This window comes from Phyllobates terribilis, unplaced genomic scaffold (genome assembly GCF_046119375.1).
Source record: "Phyllobates terribilis strain yellow unplaced genomic scaffold, ASM4611937v1 Scaffold_5__5_contigs__length_657084704, whole genome shotgun sequence".
In the NCBI taxonomy this organism is placed as follows: domain Eukaryota; kingdom Metazoa; phylum Chordata; class Amphibia; order Anura; family Dendrobatidae; genus Phyllobates; species Phyllobates terribilis.
In genome coordinates this window covers 231,510,534-231,533,417 of record NW_027362765.1, presented here as the reverse complement: position 1 = coordinate 231,533,417, position 22,884 = coordinate 231,510,534, and the positions used below count along the sequence as shown (strand labels likewise).

Sequence of the window (22,884 nt, the reverse complement as noted above, 5' to 3'; positions counted from 1 at the left end):
CAATAACCAGAATGCATGGCACGTGGTCAGAGACTGACCCAATCCAATGTCGCAAATGATAAGGCGGAAGTGCAACAATCAGCAGCTTGTCCGAATAACCAATGAGAACTAGCTATAAATATGGGCGGGGCTTACCCAATAGCCATGCGCAGATTGTTTTATTTACCTCTCGTCATTTCCGGTTGTTGCAGCTGGAGTTTGTGCTTCTAAGTTGTCGGGCGAAGTCCAGAATATGACCGTGTGATCACGTGACTAGGAAGATGGCCGCCTCCCTGCAGCCGGATGACTTGCTGGAGCCTGAAGAGAAAGGACCAAAGGATTTGAGGAGCGTGTTGGTCACCAGCGTCCTGAATTTGGAGCCATTAGATAAAGATCTATACAGGTGCTTCATATTGTGGCGGCGCCGCAGTGCTGGGTAATCTGTGCATGTAGCTGCACTGCATGCTGGGACTTGTAGTTCCATACCAGCTGCACCACATAGGAGGGGAGGCCCTGTCTGTACTGGCCTCATGGAGTGACCTGGTGCAGGCAGGTGGCCGGGCAGCCCTGCATCAGCGCTCAATGGTCTGGGGGTAGAGGCATCTAACCGAAGTGCCAGGATAGGAGACTGTTGATGGGTGTCGTCCATTAATAAATGGCAGAGCTGAAAATGAAAGAATCCCTTACTGGACCCCACCTGATCTGTGTACTGCGGCCGGTGTACCTCTTCAGGGAGTACTGTATGACCGCTGCAGCCAATCCAAACTAGAATAAATCAGCAGGACTTGTGAGTGTCAGGCGACTGTTTCCTGCCCTGTTAGTTTCTTATACCTTGCACGGCCAGGGCCTCGTTTTGTCTTATATTTTAAATATTTGTAATGGACATTCCCTTGAAACTAATAAGGAAAGTATATTCCTCTTTTCTGGAGTCATAAGTCACTGCAAAGAGCTGTGCAGTGTACGTAATCTCACGTTCCTCCTGCAGCTGCTCAGGCCAGTGACATGGCTCCGCTGCTGCCCCAAATCATGCGCTCTCACGTGGTGTACACGGAGGCCGATGTGCTTCTGCTGTATCCGGGGAGCGCAGGGTTCTGGGCATCGTCTGTAATTTCTAGATCAAACAGATTGCAACAGAACGCTCTTTGCCTCAGAATCTGACGCCCCCTGACTGCGGCAGGGCCTTTAACCAAGGCAACGAGTTGTAAATAATGAAATTAGAAATCCCGCTTCTTGAGGATGGAAAAGGGTATTCCAAGATCCTATCCCAATATGTAGTAGGTGTAATAATACTAGCAAATACCGCCAATTAGAAATGTAGTATAGTTCTTCTGATTCACTATGTCTCTTACCCCATGTCCAGGGCATTGCAGTACCTTAGCCATCCATGATTACAACCACTAACAGCTGTCACTCTGAGTGGTCGTAAAGATGGATACCTAAGCTAAAGAAATCCTCTGCACAAGGGGTAAGCGACATGGTGAATCAGAAGAACTATACTACATTTCTAATTGGAGGTATTTGCTATTATTATTATTATTATTACACCTAAATATTGGGATAGGATCTTGGAATATACCTTATAATAAGCAGTAAATTGCAAAGTTGTCTGTTTTTACTAGCATGCAATTTTACCTATTTATGATGAGAAAACCCCTTTTATAACTTATTCCTTTGAGATGGTGTCACACAGTGGGACTGATTTACTAAGCTCTGTGCCAGAATACTAGTTCAGAGGATTAGTCCCAATCAACAAAGTTCTGGATAGGGGATAACCTACTGATGTTTGGGGTCCAACTGCTAAGACCACCAATTTACTCAAAAATGGGGTGCTGATCTGGATCACTGTACTTTGTCTATGGGACTGTTGCAGAAAAGAATGACTGAAGCAGAGGTCAAGCATACGCACCTTCACTCTATTCAAGATGGCGCTATATAGAGCCTGCTTCCCGTGTTCCAGAGCTCTGTTCTCAGTATTAGTTGGGGTCATTGTGGATCTTTAATAACTTTCAGGAAGAGTGGTCTTATATGCCTTGCTCCACACTTACTATGTGTTTTAGACATATTTTTTCAATACACTCGGTATGGAAGTGATCTAAAGTCCTCCACAATGTCCCAAAAGTTTTTGATCCAAAGTAAACCAATTAATGTAAACTTGATGTAATGATGTCATCTTGGTTTGCTTATTGTAAACTTGACAGTCTAAAAATGTGCCAGATCCAACATCTAGCATGAACCACTGTGATGGATCTGACAAGCTGTCTTAGGCAGTCTATCTAAAAGTTAAACAACTTTAGTAAATTGGCCTCAGTGGCCCTGATTCAGCAAGACTGGCATTTCACATGCCAATCAGGATGAAGTGTGCCCTGGAGTTAGATCTGCATAGTTCATGGAAGGGTTGGCGCCTCTTAATGAATTTGGCACATCTTTAATCTGCAGTGCCAAAACGACCTATAAATGTGTGAACACGTCTTTTGCTGTTTTGCAGAGGTTCTCATCATTGGGTCCCTACCACGCAGAGACTGTTTGGTGGTCAGATTGTTGGGCAAGCACTTGTGGCAGCCGCTAGCTCTGTGAGTGATGTAGAGTATGTCCATTCTCTTCACTGCTACTTTGTACGAACAGGTAATGGGTATACCATTTTACTTGCATTAATATAATCTGTTTTCATCACAGAGCTTTATATAGCAGTAAAGGCCATTTTGCTTTAATTTTGTGGTGTGTGTGTGTGTGTGTGTTTTTGGTCTATAAATATATTTGACTAGCTCTGGACTGGCATGGACTTTAAAATCCTGTGCAAATTGCATTTTACTCTTCAATTATGTTCTAAATCGTCAATTCAGAGTAAGCTGCTTGCATGAGATTATGCAGTTATGGTGGCAGGATATACAGCTATCAGACACAGCTGTACTCCCCATAGAGTAGGCAGACATGGCATATTACCATTTCTGTTTTTTGATTGCTGTATATAGTGCTGAACAAGTGTTGTGTATACAGGTTAGAAAGCATGAGCTGGAGTTTCTCCTCCGGTGCTGGTGATCATGTGATAGCTGGGTCCTAAGAAAAATAATATACCAACCCCAGTTAGAAGGGAAATTTGCAATAAAAAGAACGTATGGTAGGCAATACCTCCATGTTTGTTGGCTGTCTAACAGCCACGAGGCGTGCAGGGCTGGGACTCGAGCACCCGCGGAGCTCGATGTATGCCCGAGCAGCCCCGATGTCACTCAAGTGGTGAGTGCACATGCTCATCACTAATAATGAAGTCTTCATCTTCACAATCCACCAAGGGCACAATGATTTGGAGATGTATACTGTTGAGGTCCAAAAGCCGAACCTTGAGTGACATGGAGAGGAAGAGTTCATTACATTAGGGCAGCACGGTTGTTAAGTGGTTGGCACTGTTGCCTTGCAGCTCTTGGTTCAAATCCCACTAAGAACAACATCTGCGAGGAGTTTGTATGTTCTCCCCATGTTTGTGTGGGTTTTCTCCGGTTTCTTCCCACATGCTGAAGACTGATAGGGAATATAGATTGTGAGCCACAATGGGTACAGTGATGATGATGTCTGTAAAGCGCTGTGGAAGTAATGGTGCTATGTAAGTGAGTAAGATAAATGTGTTCAAATGCCCCTCCCCCCACCAAAGGTATTTTAAACCCTCTGAGTTGGACTAGTGTCTGAAATAAATGGAAAAAAAAGTAAGAAAATAAAAACCAAACATAATAAAGAATACCACCAGTCCAAATTGCTGTTTCTAGCCCCGCCCGTGTTGAGAAAAAAATGTTGAAAACATAAAAATTTCAATGGAAAGTGGAGTGCAATTTATGATGTTCAAGAAGTCCTTTGTGATCGTTAAAGTATAGAAAAATACAATTAAAGTGAAATTACATTTTCCTCCAATATCAGCAAAAAAAATATATATATTTTTTAATGTATGTATATAAAGCCCCAAATATACTCGTGTATAAGCCGAGGCACCTAATTTTACCACAAAAAACTGGTAAAACGTATTGACTCGAGTATAAGCCTAGGGTGGGAAATGCAGCAGCTGCTGGTAAATTTCCCCATCCTGGTATGCATGGCCCCCTCATCTCTCAATCCTGGTATGCATGGCACCCCTCACCCCCCCCCCTTTCAATCCTGGTATTTATGGCATCCATAACTGTTCACATAAAAAAATAAACACTTACTCGTCTAACTTCCTCACCTCTACTCCAGCGCTGCGTCCTGTTCTGCTGCAGCAGCTCATGTCAGCATCTGAGCAGCGCATGACGTCACAGCCATGCGCTCTTAGACGCTGATGTGAGCTGCCAGCATATTCACTCCTCTGCACACTGGGACTATGGGTATGGGCATGGAGAAGAGTGACTATGCATTCTCTTTAGTAGCAGGCGCTACGGCTCAGCGCTACTAAAGAGAATGAATATTCATTCTTCTCCACGCCCATGGGAGTGGAGAAGAGGGAATATTCATGTCCCTTTAGCAGCGGGCACAAGCGGTAGCTGCAGCAACTCGCCCCACTCCTCCGCCACCGCAACTCCCCAACCCCCCTCCACTATCCACCAACGGCATTTCTATATACCCGAGTATAAGCCGAGGGGGGCTTTTCCAGCGCACAAAATGTGTTGAAAAACTCAGCTTACACTAAAGTATATTCGGTGTGTGTGTGTATAGATAGATAGATATCTATCTATCTTTTTTTTCAAATCGTTAATTATTTTGACACCTGTAGGAGAGAACTTTTTTTAGTTGTTCAAGGCACATGTACAAATGAAAAAAATTACAATGTGCCTGGTTAAAGGGAACTTGGCTACATTTGCTGACAACTTCTGAGGGCATTAAATGACAGCAGGCTCCAGTTTTACACAAATTATGTTTTAAAGACCACTCTTTCCACCCGCATCTTATTTATCAGGTCTCTATTTGCTTATAAGGAAAGGTCTGAGCCAGCGACATATCTCCCCATGTCTGCCACTTTTTACCATCTAATCCATTATAAGGCTATGTGCACACTGTGTGCTTTTGATGCTGTAATTCCGCACAGATTTGGCCCCAAAAAATGCATTGCACACCTTATCCCAGCATTTCCTATGAGTTTTCGCAAGATCTGTGCACATGATCAGGAATTTTCCTTACAGAATTTCATTTGCATTAGAAGAAGCAGCATGTCCATTCTTTGTGCATTTTGGCCTGCGTTTTTCCTATGCAATGCATTGGAAAAAATGCATGGCAAAAACGCATGTAAATGCAAAAAAACACGCGGAATTTCCGCAGCGTTTTTGCTGCCAAAAGATGCAGAACCTTGCACAAATTTCTGCAAGCATTTCCTGATCATGCGCACATACCCTAAGCTATTTTTGGTGCGTTTTTTTTGTTCGTTTTTTTTTTCCGCACAGAATTTAGCCAAAAACACATTGCAAACCTTATCCCATGATTTCCTATGACATTTTGCAAGATCGGTGCACATAATCAGGATTTTTCCTGACTGAATTTCATGTGCAGAAAAAGAAGCAGCATGTCCATTCTTTGTGCATTTTGGCCTGCATTTTTCCAATACAATGCATTGGAAAAAACACGTGGCAAAAACGCACAAAAAACGCATCAGAAACTCTGTGGATTTTCCGCAATGTTTTTGCTGCCAAGAGGTGCAGAAATTTGTGCAAGCAATTCCTGATCGTGTGCACATACATGCTGCCCTAATGAGAAGCAGCGTTAACCCTAAGGAGCCCATCAGAATGTAACTGCTGATAGTCTCTACAGGTTTAAAGGGATACTGTGGAAGACTGCTGTACAGCCCCCTGAGCAGGAGCTCCTAAGTGTTGTATGCCAGGAGTAGTTTAGTCCAATATATCAGCTATCTGGAATTTCTAAGAGCATGCTTAGGCTAGGTTCACACATTGCATATATGGTAGGATTTTTTTATATGCAGATTTCTAAAATGAAATCTGCAGTTACTGCAAAAAAATCTGTGCATAATTTTTGCACTTTTTATGCATTTTTACATCTGTTTTTTGTTGCAATTAACAAAAAGCACAACAGGACAACACCAGGTCACTTATAAACTGCAGATTTAGGGTCCCCATTGAAATGAATATGTAAAGTCCATGTCAAAAAATGTGCATTTCTGCCACAGAACTTTACATGCTGCATATAAAAAGAAAAGCAAAAGCCAATCTGCAGGCGGGTGCCACACAAAAACAGCAGGTGCATGAGATTCTGTTAAAACTCATCCACTTTGCTTATTGTATTGTAAAATGCTGTGGAAAATCTGTGCTTTAAAACTGCACCAAATAGCCAGTGTGTGAACCAAGGGTTAGACTAACTTCTGAATTTAGTAGGATGCCTGCATCTGCTAACAAAGACCGGAATATCTAGCCCCAACAATAGTAAAAACTGATGCTTTTTAGATCAATTATCATCTTAAATCATAGCACCTACTAGTTTGACTCTGTCACATTTTTTTTTTTTTTTTTTTAACCCTGTTCTAAATATGGCTTTTTTTTTTTTACTCCTGTGCCTCTCCGTTCCTGAGATGCCCCCTCTTTCTTCTATATAAATCTAATTTTTGCCCAACTAAGCATTATCATCAAGAAGACTCTCATAGAGGAGTTATGAACCACTCCCACTTGGCTAAGAAGACTAGATTACAGGCAAGAGGGGGCCATATTAAAGGAACAATAGAGCAGATTCAGGATGACTGTGACCTTTACACCAGATAAGGCTGGGGCTAGACTGTGACGCATGACAATAATTCATTGACAAATTGTGTAACTTGCTGTTGGGCCGCTATATTAGAGCTGTGATTTTGCCATTAAAAAATAAAGGCCAAATAAGTCTCGCACAAGTCGCAGTCGCATGTGACTTACAATTTGTGACTGGTGACAGAAAATCATGTTGACTCGTCACCATGTAGTCCTGGCCTAAAAACTACCTATGTATGGCAAGTGACAGGTCCACTTTAAACTCTTACTGTCTAGTATGTATGTGATATGTGACATTGGGAATATTAGGACTTAAGGTTAAAGGGATTGTTCCCTTTCAGACAGTGTTCTGCACCCGTAGGCCAAGGACAGAAATATGTACATGTAAAGGCATAAGTGGCATGTATGAACTCTGCATATCATATTTTTAGGATGGGTGTTGTGCACTTTGCTTCTGTCTGACTTTGTCAAAAACATGAGTTTTATAGTGTTTTTTTTGTAAGTTTGTTTCTGGTTAGAGTGGTTTGATAAAAGTCAGGACATTTTTCCTCCAGTGAAAGGGCTAAAGGGAGATTCTGGTGATGTTACACCGATGGACGATTGTGGGACCTCACAGCAGACTGAGGAAGCCGCATCCTTGTGCCTGGTCCTGCTGCTCTGCTCCATTCACAGGGGTCTCTCCTCGCAGTACTAGGCCCACCCACGATCACACAGGAGTCATTGAGCCACTTTCAGCTGTCCTCTTTCCACATATGCCATACTCCACAGCTGTGCAGTTGATTCCCATAAGATAACTTTTGCTGGCAGCTCACAGTCCTAAATAGTCGCAGAGCCATCTTTTCCTATTCTATTTACGGTATATTAAATGGGTGCCAGAGGTCTGTCTTCTCCCTTACAATAACTGTTGCTTATGTCCACCACTAGGGGACCCCAAGGTTCCAGTGTTGTACCAAGTGGAGCGGACACGAGATGGGCGAAGTTTCAGTGTACGGTCAGTTAAGGCAGTCCAGCATGGACTACCGATCCTCACCTGTCAGGCTTCCTTCCACCGCTCCCAAGAAAGCCCCCTGCAGCATCAGTTCACTATGCCAACCGTCCCTTTCCCTGAAGAGCTGCTCACCCGGGAGGAGCTGATCTACAAATACTTAAAGTAAGTTATGGTGTGGTTTTTTTTTTTTTTTTTTTTGTGTTTTTAGTCATGAAAATTTCTTTAAACATTTAATCTATCCTCTAAGGTGATATGCCATCACTTTCTGATCAGTGGGAGTATGAAAACCAGGACCATCACCGACCCTGAGACTGGAGTGGGCACAGCGCTAAATCTAATAATCCTATAGTGCTCACATTTTTGTAACATACGACTGTGCCTTCACTGACCTGCCCCTATGTTACCTAGCCCCACACTACTAGATGTAAAATAGGAAGCAGATCAGTGAGTTGTCATAAGAGCATATAGCTGAATATGTAAGCAGAGCACCAGCTAGAGCGCCCCCCCACAGCATGAGCATATCATTATCTCCAAACTGAAAGTAAAGATTACACAAGAACCACAGGACGGATATCATCAACCAAGGTATCATTTTACTCAGTGTAATGTCGCCCACCTGACAGTGTATGTGGTTTACTGAGCACAATCCTGCTGACAGGTGCGCTTTAACCCATTATCTACCAATGTCCTTTTTTTTGGGACGCCTAATTTTTTGCTTCTAGCGGCTAAGATTTTCTAATTAGGTCCAAAAAAAAAAAAAAAAAAATGAAAATTGCTAATTTGGCAAGTAATGGGTTAAAGCCTCAAAACCCCAAATCACTAGGGAGGCCTTTTCTTTTGCCTACTCAGCAAGTGGGCATGCTCCTGATGAGGTTGCGGATGGTCTCCTGTGGGATCTCCTCCCAGACCTGGACTAAAGCATCCGTCAACTCCTGGACAGTCTGTGGTGCAACGTGACGTTGGTGGATGGAGCGAGACATGATGTCCCAGATGTGCTCAATCGGATTCAGGTCTGGGGAACGGACGGGCCAGTCCATAGCTTCAATGCCTTCATCTTGCAGGAACTGCTGACACACTCCAGCCACATGAGGTCTGGCATTGTCCTGCATTAGGAGGAACCCAGGGCCAACCACACCAGCATATGGTCTCATTCCCTTTAAGGATATATACAAGTACTTTATTCACTAAATTAGAATATCATCGAAAAGTTAATTTATTTCCGTTCATTTATCTTAAGTACAAAAAGTGAAACTCAAACTCTTATAGAGTCATTATAAACAGTGATCTATTTCAAGTGTTTATTTCTGTTAATGCTGATGATTATGGCTTACAGCCAATGAATATATAACAAGCTATCGGGGTAACCACCAGAATACTCAATTTTCAAGCAAGATATATTTTAACTAACATTTATTAGATATACATTAAAATTATTTCCTATCAAGTAAAGAACCCTAATGGGCCAGATAGTGAACCCTAGGTCTTTTGAATTACCATCAATAAATTATGATGGTGTATACATGCGAAACACACCTCAACATGTCAATATAGGGATACCATGTGTGCGCTCAAAAATAGGTATACAATAAACTCGCATGTGTCCTTTAAACACAAAAGGTAGCATGGATTATACATTAGAATCCCACATGACCTCTATTCAATAAGGTACCGTGGACTATGTCAGGGAAAATCAACAAAGCCACCACTGAAGGAATCCTTAGGGTTGTTGTTATATTAAACAAATTGAAACAATCTCACCCAATCCTAAAGTGCATCATGGCTTGATTCATCCTGGTATGATGTCATCCTAAACTTCATGACCAAAACATACTGGAGGTATCCTGCTCCCAACACGTTTCCTCCTAAAGTAGATTCGTTAGGGGAGACTGAAATATTCAGAAGACCCAGGGTTCACTATCTGGCCCTTTTGGGTTCTTTACTTGATAGGAAATAATTTTAATGTATATCTAATAAATGTTATATTTTAACTATCTTGCTTGAAAACTTACAGCCAATGAAAACACAAAAATCATTCAGTAAATTAAAATAATTAAACACCTGCAAAGGCTTCCTAAGCATTTAAAAAGGTCCCTTAGTCTGTTTCAGTAATCTTCACAATCATGGGGAAGACTGCTGACTTGACAGATGTCCAGAAGGCAGTCATTGACACACTCCACAAGGAGGGTAAGCCACAAAAGGTCATTGCTAAAGAAGCTGGCTGTTCACCGAGGACTGTATCCAAACATATTAATGGAAAGTTGAATAGAAAGAAAAAGTGTGGTAGGAAGAGGTGCACAAGCAACCGGGATATCCGCAGCCTTGAAAGGATTAAGAAAAGGCCATTAAAAAACTTGGGGGAGATTCACTAGGAGTGGACTGCTGCTGGAGTCATTGCTTCAAGAGCCACCACACAGACGTATCCAGGACATCGGCTACAAGTGTCGCATTCCTTGTGTCAAGTCACCCATGACCAATAGACAACGTCAGAAGTGTCTTACCTGGGCCAAGGAAAAAAAGACCTGGACTGTTGGTTAGTGGTCCAAGGTGTTGTTTTCAGATGAAAGTAAATTTTGCATTTCTTTTGGAAATTTAGGTCCCAGAGTCTGGAGGAAGAGTGGAGAGGCCACAATCCAAGCTGCTTGAGGTCTAGTGTGAAGTTTCCACAATCAGTGATGGTTTGGGGAGCCATGTCATCTGCTGGTGTAGGTCCACTGTGTTTTATCAAGACTAGTGTTGAGCGAGTATGTTCTATTAACCCTTTCGCCGAGTATGCTCGGGCTGAGCTCCGAGTATTTACAGCTGCTCAGTGATGAGGTTAAATCGCTCCCGTGTGCATGATTTGCAACTGTTGGACAGCTTTATTACATGTGAGGAATGTAAGAAAGACATTCCTCACATGTAATAACTGTCAAACAGTTGCAAATCATGCACACGGGAGCGATTCAACCATATCACCAAGCAGCTGTAAATACTCGGAGCTCAGCCCGAGCATACTCGGACAGAACATACTCGCTCAACCCTAATCAAGACCAAAGTCAGTGCAGCCGTCTACCAGGACATTTTAGAGCACTTCATGCTTCCCTCTCCCGACAAGCTTTCTGGAGATGGAAATTTTATTCTCCAGCAGGACTTGGCACCTGTCCACACTGCCAAAAGTACCAATACCTGGTTTAAAAACCACAGTATCGCTGTGCCTGATTGGCCAGCAAACTCGTCTGACCTTGGTATTGTCAAGAGGAAGATGAGAGACACCAGACCCAACAATGCAGATGAGTTGAAGGCTGCTATCAAAGCAACCTGGGCTTCCATAACACCTCAGCAGTGCCACAGGCTGATTGCCTCCATGCCACGCCACATTGATGCAGTAATTGATGCAAAAGGAGCCGCGACCAAGTATTGAGTGCATTTACTGAACATACATTTCAGTAGGCCAACATTTCACATTTTAAAAACATTTTTCAAGCCTGTATTCTAATTTACTGAGATAATGACTTTTGTGCTTTCATTGGCTGTAAGCCATAATCATCAACATTAACAGAAATAAACACTTGAAATAGATCACTCTGTTTGTAATGACTCTATATAATATGAGTTTCACTTTTTGGACAGAAGAACTGAAATAAATGAACTTTTTGATGATATTCTAATTTAGTGAGATACACCTGTAAGTATTTAAAGTTTAAAAGTGTCTAACTTTAATTTTATTTTGTGAAAATATTAAAATTTGATAAACTTTAAATCTAAATTTGCTGCTAACAATGTTATCATAAAAAAAATCCCATCACTGTGATATATACAGTACAGACCAAAAGTTTGGACACACCTCCTCATTTACAGATTTTTCTGTATTTTCATGACTTTGAAAATTGTACATTCACACTGAAGGCATCAAAACTATGAATTAACACATGTGGAATTATATACTTAACAAGAAAGTGTGAAATAACTGAAAATATGTCTTATATTCTAGGTTCTTCAAAGTAGCCACCTTTTGCTTTGATGACTGCTTTGCACACTCTTGGCATTCTCTTGATGAGCTTCAAGAGGTAGTCACCGGAAATGGTTTTCACTTCACAGGTGTGCCCTGTCAGGTTTAATAAGTGGGATTTCTTGCCTTATAAATGGGGTTGGGACCATCAGTTGTGTTGTGCAGAAGTCAGGTGAATACACAGCTGTTAGTCCTACTAAATAGACTGTTAGAATTTGTATTATGGCAAGAAAAAAGCAGCTAAGTAAAGAAAAACGAGTGGCCATCATTACTTTAAGAAATGAAGGTCAGTCAGTCCGAAAAATTGGGCAAACTTTGAAAGTGTCCCCAAGTGCATTTGCAAAAACCATCAAGCGCTACAAAGAAACTGGTTCACATGAGGACCGCCCCAGGAAAGGAAGACCAAGAGTCACCTCTGCTTCTGAGGATAAGTTTATCTGAGTCACCTGCCTCAAAAATCGCAGGTTAGCAGCAGCTCAGATGAGAGACCAGGTCAATGCCACACAGAGTTCTAGCAGCAGACACATCTCTACAACAACTGTTAAGAGGAGACTTTGTGCAGCAGGCCTTCATGGTAAAATAGCTGCTAGGAAACCACTGCTAAGGACAGGCAACAAGCAGAAGAGACTTGTTTGGGCTAAAGAACACAAGGAATGGACATTAGACCAGTGGAAATCTGTGCTTTGGTCTGATGAGGGCAAATTTGAGATCTTTGGTTCCAACCACCGTGTCTTTGTGCGACGCAAAAAAGGTGAACGGATGGACTCTACATGCCTGGTTCCCACCGTGAAGCATGGAAGAGGTGGTGTGATGGTGTGGGGATGCTTTGCTGGTGACACTGTTGGGGATTTATTCAAAATTGAAGGCATACTGAACCAGCATGGGTACCACAGCATCTTGCAGCGGCATGCTATTCCATCTGGTTTGCATTTAGTTGGACCATCACTTATTTTTCAACAGGACAGTGACCCCAAACACACCTCCGGGCTGTGTAAGGGCTATTTGACCAAGAGGGAGAGTGATGGAGTGCTACGCCAGATGACCTGGCCTCCACAGTCACCAGACCTGAACCCAATCGAGATGGTTTGGGGTGAGCTGGACCGCAGAGTGAAGACGAAAGGGACAACAAGTGCTAAGCATCTCTGGGAACTCCTTCAAGATTGTTGGAAAACCATTTCCGGTGACTACCTCTTGAAGCTCATCAAGAGAATGCCAAGAGTGTGCAAAGCAGTCATCAAAGCAAAATGTGGCTACTTTGAAGAACCTAGAATATAAGACATATTTTCAGTTGTTTCACACTTTTTTGTTAAGTATATAATTCCACATGTGTTAATTCATAGTTTTGATGCCTTCAATGTGAATGTACAATTTTTATAGTCATGAAAATACAGGAAAACCTGTAAATGAGAAGATGTGTCCAAACTTTTGGTCTGTAATGTATATCTTTCCAGAATTATCACCACAAGGTGACACGGGTCAGACTTTTAATGGGACTTGGGCATTAAGCTCAAAATTGGCTCTGTCACTCGGAGGGTAAAGTTGGCATCTGTGACAATATGTTTTAGTTATTGCTGCTCTATTAAGCTTCTTGTGAAATAATTCAACACCCATTAGCACGATCAAATTAAACTTCCATCTGAGTTCTATGTAGATCGAACTCTAATGCATGGAGTCAAGCCATCTGAAATAAGCCTCCAAAAGGGACTATACAACAAACGCTTTCAATCAAGGTGAATATAAGAAACTTTTAATATCAGATCTGCCTCCTTCCCCACTTATCAAACACTTCACCTGCTTCTTGAACTCACCATCCACTCTGAAAAGAAAATGCTCTGTGGACTTTCCAGGTCCGTGTGGTGACCTGTAACACAGCCCATTACACTGTAGGAAGGAGGAGGCGTGAGGAAACACAGCTCGGCACTACCTTCCTGTGTGCTTAACAAGTCTGTAGCCTCATCGCACAGCATCAGTCACATTTTGACAGTTCTGTAATGTAGTTTAATTAACCTGGCTGCTGGTATCTGTACTCTATTCCTTAAAAAGAGCATGCATCCATCCCCGTGTACTGTGCTCTGTATGGGAGAGATCAGAGCAGCTTGTTTGCACCCACCACCTCAGAGTCAATTGCAAATTGAGAGACCGTATGTAGTTTAAAAAAACTGATGACAATGCAGAATACAAGTCATGAAATGGTGTTCATGTACATACAAGATAGCATATTCTTGAAAGTTACTCTTTAATTTTTATACCCAAAGTAAAATGACCCTGGACATGAATATAGTTTAAGTGGTCTAATGTCCTTTATCTTTAGAGATCCCTATCTGGTGGAGAAGCACAGGCTAGGACTCAATAAAATTTTGGCACAAGATGTTCCTATTGAGATCAAACCCGTTAACCCACCTGACATGTTCCATCGTATGCCGCAGGAACCACGGCAGATGTTTTGGGTGCGAGCAAAAGGATTGATAGGTAATGCCAGTAAGACACTTGTGTATGTATATATAACACAAGCATGTGTATTTTATGTGAATATGTTGCTTATTGTAATGACCTTTTATGTACGTGTTTCTAATGTAATATTTTAAGCGCTTCTGCACATGCAGGACAATGGCAACTTGTCACAGGTGAACTTTGCACATTGACTTTGACCTTAGAGCATTATTTGTAATAATCATTAAAGTGTCAGTCAGGGCAAGACATGTTTAGTTGCAGTAGGTGGATAATTGTATTTGTGTACATGTGATGTGCCAGCTCTATAACTTAAGTGTATTTTATAGGTTGTCCAGTGTAACATGGCACATCAATAAAATCTTTCATTTTGAAAACCAGCTTCATCGTGGTTAATGTTAGGAACCAAAAATGCTTGACAAAATACCCCTACAAAACATTGCAGGCAATAAAGTGTATGCTGTCACTCTCTGGGTTGGGTACATTACAGGGTAATGCACAACCTACAGATTGGTGTGGCTCTGTTTTTGGATTAAGGCCTTAACAATGTTTTTCTTATTCCCAAGTTATGAAGAGGTCATAAATAGTAACCCCAGGACAACACCTTTTAACGACTTTACAGTGGGTATGGAAAGTATTCAGACCACTTTTAAATTTTTCACTGTGTTTCATTGCAACCATTTGGTAAATTCTAAAGTTCATTTTTTGTTTCTTATTAAAGTACATTCTGCACCCCATCTTGACTGAAAAAAAACAAATGTAGAAATTTTTTGCCAATTTATTAAAAAAGAAAAACTGAAATATCACATGGTCATAAGTATTCAGACTCTTTGCTCAGACACTCATATTTAAGTCACATGCATTTCCTTGAGATCCTTCTTGAGCTGGTTCTACTCCTTTATTGGAGTCTAGCTGTGTTTAATTAAACTGATAGGACTTGATTTGGAAAGGCACACACCTGTCTATATAAGACCTCACAGCTCACAGTGCTTGTCAGGCCAAATGAGAATCATGAGCTCAAAGGAACTGCCCAAGGAGCTCAGAGACAGAATTGTGGCAAGGCACAGATCTGGCCAAGGTTACAAAAGAATTTCTGCATTACTCAATGTTCCTAAGAGCACAGTGGCCTCCATAATCCTTAAATGGAAGAAGTTTGGGACCACCAGAAGTCTTCCTAGACCTGGCTGTCCAGCCAAACTTAGCAATCGTGGGAGAAGAGCCATGGTGAGAGAGGTAAAGAAGAACCCCAAGATCACTGTGGCTGAGCTCCAGAGATACAGTAGGGAGATGAGAGAAAGTTCCACAAAGTCAACCATCACTGCAGCCCTCCACCAGTCGGGCCTTTATGGCAGAGTGGCCCGACGGAAGCCTCTCCTCAGTGCAAGACCTATGAAAGCCTGCATAGAGTTTGCTCAAAAACACATGAAGGACTCCCAGACTATGAGGAATAAGATTCTCTGGTCTGATGAGACGAAGATAGAACTTTTTGGTGATAATTCTAAGCGGTATGTGTGGAGAAAACTAGGCACTGCTCATCACCTGCCCAATACAATCCCAACAGTGAAACAGGGTGGTAGCAGCATTATGCTATGGGGTGTTTTTCAGCTACAGGGACAGGGCGACTGGTTGCAATTGAAGGAAACATGAATGCGGCCAAGTACAGAGATATATCGATGAAAACCTCTTCTAGAGTGCTGTGGACCTCCGATTTGGCTGAAGGTTCACCTTCAAACAAAACAATGACCCTAAGCACACAGCTAAAATAACGAATGAGTGGCTTCAGAACAACTGTGACCATTCTTGACTGGCCCAGCCAGAGCCCTGACCTAAACCCAATTGAGCATCTTTGGAGACCTGAAAATGGCTGTCCACCAACGTTCACCATCCAACCTGATGGAACTGGAGGGGATCTGCAAGGAAGAATGGCCGAGGATCCCCAAATCCAGGTGTGAAAAACTTGTTGCATCATTCCCAAGAAGACTCATGGCTGTTCTTGCTCAGTATTGAATAGAAGCACCCTTTTGAGCTAAGGGTCTGAATACTTATGACCATGTGATATTTCAGTTTCTTTAATAAATTTGCAAACATTTCTACATTGGTTTTTTTCAGTCAAAATGGGGTGCAATGCGTACTTTAATGAGGGAAAAAAAATTAACTTTTTAGAATTTACCAAATGGCTGCAATGAAAGAGTAAAAAATTTAAGGGGTCTGAATATTTTCCATACCCGCTGTACCAACATACAGTCCTGCTCATAGTTATTGGCACCCATGAAGCTTAAGTACATAATGTGGAATATCTCCTGAAAAAAAATGAATAAAGTGAAAGTTTGTTTGTATAGACACTCGTGTTAAATACAAAAGAGCAAATTACAAACAACTTAGTATGGAAACATATTTTGACTTGCCTGTGGTAAATCACAAGAGATTCTGTGATTGTCGGTGCCCATGTGACATGAATTAGCCAATGAATGATGACTTCAGTGTTTTAAAAAGCCATATGGTAGGCCCTGTTTACAGGGTGAAGACAAAAGGAGTTGTCTGAGAACATCAGAACTGCTATTAGCAAACAGGATTTCCAAAGGGTTTAAGGCCATCTCCAAAGACCTTGGTATCCCAGTTTCAACAGTGTGCAATGTTAAGAGGTTTGCCAAGCATGGAACCATTAAGAACCTCCCTGGACTTGTGTGTGGAGGGGGAATTGATGTCTTCGAAGGTTTGTGCGAATGGTGGTAAAAACACCACGTCAAAGATCTGAAGGCCAACCTGGAACAGTCTGGGGTCATGGTTTCAATAAGTACCATATGCCGCACACTAAACCAAGCGGAGTTTTATGGGTGAAGGCCAAGGAAGAAACCATTGCTGAAGAAAAGACCTAAAACGGAAAGACTCATCTTTGCCAAAGAGTACCTTGACAAACCACAATCCTTCTGGGAAAATGTTCTGTGGACAGATGAAACAAAAATAGAGCTTTTGCAAAGCAACAGTTTGTTTACAGACTGTGCAATGAAGCTTATAAGTAAAAGAACACCTTAACAATTAAGCACGGTGGAGGATCCACAATACTGTGGGGTTCCTCTGCTGCGTTTGGTACTGGAGGCTTTGACTGTATCACAGGAATCATGAAATCAGAACGATTAAAAGGATTTTAGAGCGAAATGTCCTACCCAGTGTAATAAAACTTGGTTTGAGTCGAAGATCATGGGTCCTCCAGCTAGACAATGACTCAAAGCACACATCCAAAACTACACAGGAATGGTTGAAAGAAAAAAGATGGACTGTTTTAAAATGGCCAGCAACTAACCTTGATCCCATTGAAAAAAATCTTTGGGGTAAGCTGAAATCTGCCATTGGGAAAAAGAACCCTGCAAACATCCAAGCGCTTGAACAAACTGCAAAGGAAGAGTGGGAGAAAATTCCAGCTGAGAAGTGCAAGAAGCTTTTAGATGGCTACAAGCAACTTTGAGGCAGTCAGCACTGCCAAAAGGTGTGCAACCTAGTATTAATTAGGGGGGCCTTTATTGCTGCACATGCTGTTTATTCTGTTTCTTCTTTGTTTTTCAACATACGTTTTGCAATTTCAATGTTTTATTACTTTGGACCAATTAAAAAATCCTGACTATAACTTTGGTACATTATTTCTGAGAATAGTGTACAGTATGAAAAACAAATGAAGGTGTGCCAATAATGGTGACCAGCACTGTAGTATGTATTGGTACATCCTATGTCAGGTGCTTGCATGTGAAGTGGCTCAGACAGTTGCATAGCCACCATCTGCCTGTTACAGTTAAAGGAGTATTCCCATCTCCAAGATCCTATCCCAATATGTGTGTAATATTAGAAAATACCTCCTATTAAAAATGTAGTATAGTTTAAGATTCGCTGTCTTTCCTCATGTGCAAGCATTGCAGGACCTTGGGTATCCATGGTTACAGCCAGTGATTAGAGACAGCTAGTGGTCGCAACCATGAATACCCAAGGTCCTGCAAAGCCTGCACATGAGAAAAGACAGTGAATCTTAAACTATACTACGTTTCCAATTGGAGGTATTTTCTAATATTATTACTACTCACTACATAGGATCTTTGAGATGGGAATACCCCTTTAAGCTCCGATCACTGCTAACACCTTAAAGGGAATCTGTCACCCCATTTGAGCTATTAATATGGGCATACAGGTTGTAGACAGCTGAAACTGTCATACATCTATGCCTCATGGATGATGCCTTGTTCTGTAAAAATCTTATTGCTTTAATTAGATCTTCCAGGCTATGGGGCATATGCTGCCTGGAGGATAAGACTGCCTCCTCCCTACATTATACTACATGTCTTCTCCCCTCTCTTCACTGTGTGCTTGTTACGTCAGGTGCGCGGCTGGAAATCCCACACCTGCACATTCTGCCTGCTGTCACTCCTCTGCACTTTTCTGCCCTTCTATGGGCACAGACTTCAATTTTTGTTCTGTGCAGGTACCAGAGAGTCAATGTAGCTTCCGGTCCCAGTGTTCCCCAGCATGCAGAAAAGGTGCACACCTGACTTCCTTCCTCCAACACTGCATAGTAAGCATGTAATTTCTGATGCCCCAGTATAATGGTCGTGCCAGGCAGCTCTTTTAATTGTGAGAAGAAGCCAGCTGCCCTTAGCCCACCAGCTACCATATCGGATAGACCCCAGCTTTGTTTGCAGGCGCAGCCAAGACTATTAACTGCAGTCGTGATCACATGCAGCTGTTTTTTGGAATGGGTGAAAAGCAAGTGCAAGCTGCCCAGTTTTGCTAGAGTGCTCCTTTAATGAACCTTCCCTTCTCTAGCTTGTCTGAGATTTTGAGAAAGGTGTGGAGTTTAATGCAGTCAGACAACTATCCATTTATCTTTTATTTATAAAATGTTGGTTTTACAATCTGCTTATAAAAATGCTCTAGCCATGGTCTACATGTTATACAAATGCAGTAAAAAGCAATGGACTTCTTTCCTGGACAGATAAAAGTACATGAGTAAATCATAAATACACTTCTATACATTATAGTTAAACTTTCCTTTTTTTTCCCCTCTCCCTTGAACCTCCCGCCCTGCGTCCTAGGTCCGGGTGACATGAGATTGCACTGCTGCGTAGCTGCCTATATTTCAGACTACTCTTTCTTGGGAACCGCGATACTTCCCCATCTTCAGCTTCAAATTAAATTTATGGTCTCGCTCGACCACTCCATGTGGTTCCACGCTCCATTCAGGGCGGATGAATGGATGCTTTATGAATGTGAAAGCCACTGGGCAGGTGAGTGTGGTAATTGGAGAATACAAAGTAATCATAGGGTCCGGTTCATCAAGCAGTTTTCACCAGAATTCTGGCGTGAAACTGTTTGAAAATTTAAATTGCATAAAATTGTTGAGACTTGATGTTTTTTGACGCCAGTCCCAACCAGCCCCCGACAGGGCCTGGACAAGTACTCCCAAGAAATGTTCATAACTGATAAAGTGGTGTAAAATTTCTGGCAGTGGTGCATGGCGGTTGAAGGATGCGCCAAATTCATTGAGGCATGGCCTTTTAATGAATTTGGAACCTCTTACTACAACACTTCCTTCAATAAGACTTCTGTACAAAACACCAGTCTTAATGAATCTGGGCTATAGTGTATATATTGTACTTAGATTACTACTCCTCTTGTAACTGGCCCCCATAGGAATCCTTCAGTATTATGACCAACAGAATAGTGGTCATCCACTTCACTTCTTTAGCTTTGGAGCCTCCAGTTCCGCTATTTTATACCAAATTGGACTAACTAAAGGCTATTTGCAAGCTGCATTTCTGGCTACAGTCGGGCATAAAGCTCCTGAGCATATGCACCTAACAGTCTGGATGGATGGATACCTAGGTATCTGTCCAGCAGGAAGCTATTGCCACCCTCCAACCCCCCTCCTCAGCATGCCATTCATTATTTTGCAGAAGCCTGCCATCTAGAAAAGTACAAGCTGCTGTGCTTCCCTACAAAGTTTAATAATGGTACACCGATGCATACTGGCCCAATGGAATCCTTAAGAACACACACCTTAGCCAATTGAGGCCTATGGGAATGTTAATTTATGTTAGTGAAAACATCAAATGTATACTTTAAGCTAAAGTGCAGTTGGGCCTGTGATTTTAGCCTAAAGCAGATATCATTTAGGCTGATTCAGTTAAGTAAAAATACACCATAAAATTTGCAACAGTAAAAAAGTACTAGAATTGCACTATGGATTTCTTATCACATTTGGTGTCTGCAATGAAATTCTGCATAGAAAACCCTTTTATGAATATACTTCCTACAAAAATATATGGCATACATTTCTGCAGTATATTTTTCTGCTTAAAAAAACATGGCAAGTGTTATTCCAGCCATACAATAAATTGCCTCTAATTGCACCAAATATTGGAAGTATTAAAAACACAAAGACAAGAAGGTTTAAGATTGTTAGGTGCTGTGTCTACACTTCATGGGATGTCTAGCTAAGGCTTTGGGAAAGTTTGTTTAAAAAAAACGTTGCCCCCTTTTTAAAAAAATATATATAGGTAAGTGCTCAAATTTTCCTTTACATCCGATTTACTAAAGCTCCTTATTGTGGGAATAAGCAATGGTAGAGCTCGTTCACAGTAATACACATAATATGGATTATTATCTAATGCCATAACATGGACTAGAGTATAAGAATACAGTTCTGTTCTAATTTACATGTCTCTTGTAACAGGCAACTCCCGGGGACTGGTGCATGGACGCCTTTGGAGAAGAGATGGAGTGCTGGCCGTCACATGTGCACAGGAGGGTGTCTTTCGTGTAAGGCAGACTCCTCAGACTAGTAAACTCTGAATACACCGCAGATCTACTGAATACAGCAGTCTAATTCTTGCAATGATGTGAATAATGCATTCCTGACATGTTGTCTAGATCTTCAGATGCAGCTCCAGCATCAATGATCTAATCCTCTTAATTGTAAATAGCAAAAAAAATATTTTAATAAATTTGTTCTAATTATTGAAGACCTTGTGGAGTCAGACTCCTTCCTCCCCCTCACCCCCCCCATGTAATAATGCCCTTCATCCATAAGGCTAGGGTTCCATTGGCCATATAATGACTTTTTTTTTTTCATGTCCACAAATTGCTATATGGACAAGTGCAGGGGCTGTCTGCTCATTATTTTCCCTTTTCCACACTGACCAGTTGCTGCTCTGCACTGGCCCATTGATGATTTGGTCATTGTGCTGTGCATTGCACGCTCAGTCTGAAAATGACTGTTAAGGCACCATCAAAAACAGAGGAGGGCATAACCCAACTGCTGTCCTTTTCATAAACGTGACCGGATCTGTACAAGTTCACCTTGAACATCCAAAGTAGAGGGTTTTTTTGAAGCCTGAAAAGGCATTTAGTGCAAATTCTTTGTTGCTTTTGGCTATAGCAGTGCACTTTCAGACAAGAGGATTAGTTATGTTATTTTCAGTTGTTCTGCTTCTGTGCTTCCTTGTGATGAGCAGCCTGAACCAACATGGCCACCTCTAGGTAGTCATACGATTTGTCTCTCTCACGAGCAGCTCTTTCAGCGTGGGAGCGTTTTGTGTGGGGTGTCCAGCCTCATGAAGCCTCAGTAGGGCAGCTTCAGAACTTCTCTTGTCCACTCCTACTCTCCATGATAGCTGTATGTGAGCTTGTAGGAAAGAAATGAGAAAAGACACATTCTGCTCTTGTGCATCCCGGAAAAGTACAACAGCTCGCTCACTGAATGCTTGTGCATCTGCTAGAGAATCCATCTCTTGGTGGCAAACCACCAGTCCGGCAAGTACAAGTAGTCTGTGAGTAGAGGGACCCATTGGACAAAGCTTCTCCTGTAAACGCCAACAGTTCATCCATAGGGGTAGTGCCAGTTGATATAAGCCTGTGCAGGTAAGATGCTGCGCCTTTTGCATGTCCTGTAAATAAAAGAAGCCCAGGAATTCTGGAGACTGTCTCAGAGAGGGCACCGAGGACACATAACACAGGAACTGTTCAAAGGCACGGCTACGCTTTGCTATGGTCTCCGCTGTGAAGTTCTTGTGCAAGCGCTTGTGAGGGAAGGAGACAGACGTCATCTCATCAGGATAGTGTGAGCGCAGGCTTTTTCTCAAACGTTCAAGATCGGAGTATCGGCAAGTGATAAAGGCTGGGGAAGGGTCATACTGCCCCGAATGCAGAAGGTAAATTGTGTACAGCTAGGAGAAAAGAAGAATAGAAGATTAAAAAAAACTCAATACTTACTACTAAACTAAAGAAGTCAAATTATAATTCCCTTATAGTATTCTGTATATTTCCAACAAGCTGCAGTGCACGTATCGTACTGAAATAAACAGTGCCCCTAGTACTAGAATGTAGCTCTAAGGCCACGTTCACATGGTCAGTATTTGTAAACCAGAATTAGGAGTGGGTGAAAAATGTAGAAGTGGTGACGTGTTTCTATTATACTTTTCCTCTGATTGTTCCATCCTGATTTTGGCATACAAATACTGACCATGTGAACATGGCCCAAGGCTTTTTCTAAATAGATTTTGAGAGTTGAATGCTCCTTCTAGTTAATGTGATTTGTGTGGTACTTGGAGCTGATGGAACCATCTTTACTGGAGTCCTGTATGACTGAGGCCTCGTTCAGATGTCAGATTTTTCTTGTATGCAAAAAAATTGAGTGGTTTAAAAACCTTGCAAAAGTCAGTCAAATGGTATACAACATTGATTTATTCATTAATTGCACCCGATAGGTTCTTGATTAGCCATAAGGTAGAAGTAATGAATAA

General features: G+C 41.8%; 2 protein-coding genes across 4 annotated transcripts in view; one reads left to right on the top strand and one right to left on the bottom strand.

The window, feature by feature from the left end:
• The first annotated feature begins 133 nt into the window (after positions 1-133).
• On the top strand, positions 134-21,105 carry ACOT8 (acyl-CoA thioesterase 8). Its single transcript, XM_073683897.1, has 6 exons — positions 134-382; positions 2,465-2,601; positions 7,602-7,827; positions 13,965-14,122; positions 19,177-19,368; positions 20,817-21,105. The coding sequence occupies exons 1-6, from the start codon at positions 261-263 to the stop codon at positions 20,933-20,935; spliced, it is 954 nt and encodes a 317-aa protein (XP_073539998.1). The 5' UTR covers positions 134-260; the 3' UTR covers positions 20,936-21,105.
• The window catches only part of SNX21 (sorting nexin family member 21), a 28,616-nt gene continuing 24,688 nt past the window's right edge, over positions 18,957-22,884 (bottom strand). For all 3 annotated transcript variants that reach the window (XM_073683894.1, XM_073683895.1, XM_073683896.1), the window contains exon 4: positions 18,957-22,308. In XM_073683894.1, the coding sequence (XP_073539995.1) occupies positions 21,619-22,308 (690 nt within the window). In that variant the 3' untranslated portion in view covers positions 18,957-21,618. The remainder of the gene's footprint in view (positions 22,309-22,884) is intronic.

Coding starts and splice junctions, on each gene's coding strand:
- ACOT8 (XM_073683897.1), top strand. CDS start 261: ATGGCCGCCTCCCTGCAGCCGGATGACTTGCTGGAGCCTGAAGAGAAA. Junction 383..2,464: donor TTAGATAAAGATCTATACAG/GTGCTTCATATT, acceptor GCTGTTTTGCAG/AGGTTCTCATCATTGGGTCC. Junction 7,828..13,964: donor CTGATCTACAAATACTTAAA/GTAAGTTATGGT, acceptor CTTTATCTTTAG/AGATCCCTATCTGGTGGAGA.